Consider the following 5941-nt stretch of genomic DNA (forward strand, 5'->3'; position numbering starts at 1 on the left):
GTTCATTTTGAAGAGATAAGTCTCTTTTTTGTGTATTTTTGTAGTGGTTGAACTCCATAACCTTCGATTGCCTGTTTTTGGGGGCTTTAGTGCAACTGAACAATATCCACTTTCGATTGGATGCTCAACAGGGGATTAAGTGCTTAATCACTGAGAACCTCTAGGGCTTCAGTCAAAAAATCTTGTTGTGTTCTTTATTTTCTACAAGTTTAATTTTTGTTATTTTGATCGATTGAATCTTGCAACTTATTGTGTGGGTTTTTGGCCCCCTTTAAGTTCGGTTCCGATTTGGTTCCTAGCTTAAAAAAATCATTTGGTTCCATTATAAAAAAATTAAAATCATTAGTTCATGGTTCAGTTTGATTCTTTTAGAACCAGAACAAAATGGAACCATGTCCACCCAACTTTTTTTGTTACATACCCTTTTATTATATTGACTTTCTTTAAGTTTTGATCCCTTTAACAAAATACTAGATCCGTCTCTAATTAACTTTTATACTCAAGCCAGCTCTGGCCATACCATTTCACATCAAATTACACAACTATGTGTTTATTTTTGCTAGTTGAATTTTCGGTAACATGATTCTAAATCAAGATTTTGTAGAACTATTTCTCTTTCGCCTGCGTTTAAGCAATGTTCACTCTCGTTGCGTATAGTCATGAATTACAGCAAGCGAATATCTCATGTACAGTTCATAACTGAATGTTACAGAGGACGCATGATAAAATTTAACTGAGAGCGCCACCATTAATTACAAATTACTAATTACAAACACGCAAGAATATGCTACAAAAATCACACTACAAATATGCATTTTTAAAACCTAATAAAAGATAGAAAGAAAAATAAACATTAATTTTGACTTCATTACCAGTGGATTTTCAAGTCCTTATCTTGAAAAGTAGGTCTTAGGTGAAAAGAGTCTTCTTGGAGAAAACATCCCCATGTAACTAGGTGAAGAAAGGCCATCAATGGTCTTATAATTGGGCATTGCGAACCCTTCTCTATCATCATAGGGTATGTTTGCCCCATTGAATGTATAACATCTTGCCAACTTACCAAACCATGACTTTTTCTTGGGGGAGTTTTTCTGGGGTCCATTTATTTTGTCACATAAGTACTCTTTCACCACATGCAATTCCTGCTCGAAAAGTTCGAGTGGGGGAGACACCAGCGGATTCCCTTCGACGCTAAGTTTTTGGAGTTTCTTAAGGCAACCGATAGATGCTGGCAAAACGGCGATTTTGTTGTAGCTGACATCCAACTCAACAAGAGAGATAAGGAGGCCTAGGGAGTATGGTAGAGTTGAAAGGTACTGGAAATTTTGGCTAATGTTGAGGACTTGGAGGTTGATTAGGTTTTCAAGGTCTTCGGGGAGCGACCGGAGGCAGTTCAGGCGGGCGTCTAGTATTTGGAGATTAGTTAGGTGGGAGGTGGAGGAAGGGAGGAATACAAGCTTGTTTGAGTTTACATGAAGCTTTTTGAGGTTGAGAAGTTCAAATCCAATTGTGTCTGGCAGTTGTGTTAACTGGTTGAAGTTTGCATTCAACTCTTCCAATGATCTGTAGATTACACCACTTAATGTTAGTGCATGCAAGATCGAATCATCGATATAGATTGCACCAAAAAGAATTATGAGCCCATTTTGTACGGATAAAAATCTAAATCAAAGTCAAACAATCAATATTAACCACATTTTTCATGAATCTCACAACTTTTCACACATTTCAAAAACTTCTATTACAATTTACTAAAAAATCTAATTTTAATCTCCACTAAACACCCTCTATATCTAGAAGATAATGGATATGCATGTTTGGTATGCTGAACTCAATGAGATTAACATGATAGGAAGAGAGTCATATAGACAACAATGAAAAATTGAAGAATTACATCTAGAAGATAATCGAGTCATATTGAAGACAACGAAAATTTGACTTTTGTTTGTTGTGACAAACATTTGAGAATCAAGATATGATCACACAAAAGATTATTCTAGCTTAATTTTCCATATGAGTTAATCAAGAATTCTATGGTAAATAATGTCAGAAAACTAGTCATGAAAGAAATATTACATAAATGAACTAAAATACAAAAGGAGAAATGATATACTAAGTATCGTTGCTAAGCAGCAAAGCATCATATCTCAACACAGAATATTATATAGTGAGGGTAAAGGAGGCATGACAAACCTACAGTTTTCGATGGTCCTAGGAAGAGATTGAAGAAGATTGCCAGATACATTCAAAACCTTGAGTTTTGACAAGCAACCTATTGAGTTTGGAAGGGTTTTGAGCTGATTCGAGTGGACATCGAACACGACCACATTAAGAAGCCTTGCTATTAAAGACTCTGGTATAATCTGCCAAATGAAGAAGAGAAAAAGTTTTAGTAACTGATGCAGGAAAGCGCCGATTAATCATTGGAATATAATTTGTCATATAAATTTGAAAGGCTGGAGTCGACATGACTATAGGATATGATAGACGTATCCATGTACATGATATACTATATATTTCTAATTCTGTCTACCAAATATTCCATTATTGTGGGTGATATTTTAAATCTTGGGCACAAGTCAATATACATTATGATGGCTTTCCATCTTTTGCACTAGGAGTCATATTTTGTAATGACAATAATAGTTCCACATATGGAGCTACAAATAAACACCAATAGTGATAATTTTTCTAATAATATTATTCTCTTTGCACAATACATAGCAAGTATTTTTCTATAAATTTTAATATGTTTCATATATATGTTATATTCAACACGATTCAAAAAGCAAGAAGCACGATAATTATATCTATCTTCATGCCCAAAATTTTTTTATACATAATTTATCTTTAGAATCATGCCATATTAACTTACATAATTCTTACCAAATGTATGTGTTGACTTGATGTACGTATAAAGGGAATTGATACTTGTACACTTTAGAGTGCATATAGGGGTTTACATCTCTTCACATGAAGAAGGGCCCGCATAATTTATTGTACGTAGGTTATTCAAAAAAAAAAAAAAAAAAAAGGTTAAACCCTAACCTTAAGGGTCTCCCACCACCCTGCCCTGGAGTATCGTGAGGGAGGTAAATCGCAGGTTATGCCTCCAAGGGTATAGGGTGGAAGGCTGCTTGTACACTTGCACTTACCCAAGAGCCAAATCCATATTTCAGGATTCGAACCCTTGACGCATCAGCCTCAAGCAAAGCTGGATTTCTTCACCTTCCACTTTTACCACTTGGAGATGTGCCCTGGGAGCATACGCGGGTTACTCTTCATGTGAGGGGGTTAAACTCTTATCTACACCATTATGTATGTATATCATCCCCTATGTATAGAACTATTTGGTGACTTTTAGGTCTCTAATATATAATTTGACCAAAACGGTAGTTACATAAAACTTCAAAAGATTTTACTGATCCCGGTCCCATTTAATGATTTTCTAACCATGAACCAAAACTTTTTGCATAAGATTATTGGAGAAAGGAATCAACTGGTGCACCTAAATGTCCCGACTAGTTCAACACTTCTTTAGCACCTTAAGAGTCTACCCCAATCCAAAAAGATTGACGAGTAGAGATATCGATCAACATAACCTATCAGAAAAAAAAAAAAAAAAAAAAAAAAAACCCGCGTTCGATTAACATCTATGGTTACATCTACTGAAAGATCTAACCGTACAGAGTCATAAACATGGCATTTATTCAATGAAACGGTACCTGCAGATTATTGTTGGAAAGGTCAAATTTGCAGATGGTCCCTAGATTGAGAAGAGGGTTAGGCAGAGCCTCCAAAGACATCCCACTAAGATCAACAATTTCAAGCTTTTGTTCTACATTTGATGATTTTCTTCTCCTATCTTGGGACCTCTTCTTCATGTCCATCCTCTGGTGTCGCTGCTCGTACATCATCTTTACATACAAACGGAGCCTGTATGTATATTTATATATGAATATAGATTATAGATACAGAAGGGGCGCGAGTGGGGTGGGGCTGGAGTGGGCGGAGATAAGTACGAGTTCTTATATGTGAAAGACGAGAGTTGTGTATATATATAATAGATGTACGGATGAGCGAGGCCGTATATTGCGTACTGACATAACCTGATTAGAAAAAAAGTCAACTCTAAAAGCATATAGGCCTGGCTGCCCGTGAAATACGGTCAACTTCCACATTATTATTTCTGCGATTATATCCATTTGCAGTGAGCATTAAATTACAGCGTTGAACAAATCAATGTGCACTACTGCGCACTAGATGTGGACTGTTACAATATTTTATCATTTAATTAGAGTAAATATTTTGAAAAAAATCTATTTATGACTTCATCAATACCATCAAAATTGAACCAGTAATATGGAAACCTAGTAAAAATCCAGTCTTGTCACCGGTTAAACATGGAAATTTTAGAATTAGTTAGAATAATCATCAAGCGGGTCATTTCATCATCAAAATCGACTAGCTAGTTCACATTTCGATTATTTAAGTTACACCGAATAGTAGTAAATTGTTGGGAATAAATTTCATGTAAATTGAATATTAAAATAATAATCAATATGTAAGGAGGTTTAGACGAAATTGGCATTTAAATAAAACTTTAGAACTTAATATATTAAAGTTTAACAAGCTCGCAGAAGCGATTCATCCATTAAAAAAATTTCTCGAACGAGCATTCAAATTCTAGTATTTGTCAATCATATATCGATTAAATAGTGAAACAATAACTAGCATATAAGAGTTAAACATACTCCTCTTAACAAGTTGATCAATTAAGAGGGAACCCAAGGTATAATAACATAAATGTTGTCCATTATAACGTTAAATACAAATTTTGAACGTAGAAAATTGACATGAATACTCGCACAATCGTTCTTATCATATCATGATTTGTACGTTAGCCTAGATTGTGTTTATTTTATGTATAGTTGCACATTTAGTTGAATTCCAGCTCCTTAAAAATTTTGCGAGTTGCATTTTTTAAAATTATATTGTGGGAATAATCATATATATAAATATTGGTTAAAAATGAAGATTAGTTGAATGAGGATATTTGTTATCTACTTATTTCTTCATGATTATAATAATTATTCTTGAATTGAGATAGGATCGTCGGTTTCCGTACCAACTCAATATAAAATACACATCATTAGATTTTAATGTTTTATACTTTATAGACGTGACCAAATATTAATTTTTAAATAATTTTATATCAAATTCATTAAAGTATTGGCAACAATCCTAAAACTTGTCCTACTCGACTCAATTTTAAACCAGCTGTTTCGCAATGTTTGTGATTCACATCACACGTTACAACAAATTCTTAATAGAGTTTGATGAATTTAAATGTAGTACAATTTTAATATTTAAAAAATTCTTATTTTACTTTTCTAATAGAAAATATAATATAGTTAAATACAACTTGAGAATAATAATTTATTTAAATTTAAGTCTAAACTTTAAAGCTTAGCTTAAGCACGGTCAAACGATGAAGAAAAATATAATTAAGATCATAATCCACGAGAAAGACATCTAAAGAAGGCTTAAGAATTGGGATAAAGATGGCTCATCAATCTTGGGTGAGTGCGAAAATTTTTGAACTCAAAGAATATTAAACCTAATTGACATATTTGGGAGTTGAGTGAAAGCAAACTTGTTTAATTCCATGTAACGTATCAAATATTGTTGAAGTTAATTTAAATTTATAGGAGTTATTAAATGAGTTTAACAAACTTTTAGCAAACTTTGAACAACTTGTTAGGTGGGTGCCATTTTTAATTAACGGCGTTAATTAGGTTGTTACAACGTATATTAACTTGGTTGGTTAAATGGACAAGAGGTGAATTGAAATAAGTCTCTAGAACATTTATGTTGAGAAGCTTTAGATATGTGGAAAATTAATCTTTCATTCAAACTTCTAACAAATTTTGACTTCTTT

General features: G+C 33.4%; 1 protein-coding gene across 1 annotated transcript; it reads right to left on the reverse strand.

Annotated features, from left to right (window-relative positions):
- Positions 1–664: 664 nt before the first annotated feature.
- Positions 665–4022, reverse strand: LOC111387839 (plant intracellular Ras-group-related LRR protein 6-like). The gene is made up of 3 exons (XM_023012435.1): positions 3726–4022; positions 2194–2363; positions 665–1563 (listed from the first exon to the last, which is right to left on the reverse strand). The coding sequence occupies exons 1-3, from the start codon at positions 3915–3917 to the stop codon at positions 891–893; spliced, it is 1035 nt and encodes a 344-aa protein (XP_022868203.1). The 5' UTR covers positions 3918–4022; the 3' UTR covers positions 665–890.
- Positions 4023–5941: the final 1919 nt, after the last annotated feature.

This window comes from Olea europaea, unplaced genomic scaffold (genome assembly GCF_002742605.1).
Source record: "Olea europaea var. sylvestris unplaced genomic scaffold, O_europaea_v1 scaffold428, whole genome shotgun sequence".
Taxonomy (NCBI): domain Eukaryota; kingdom Viridiplantae; phylum Streptophyta; class Magnoliopsida; order Lamiales; family Oleaceae; genus Olea; species Olea europaea.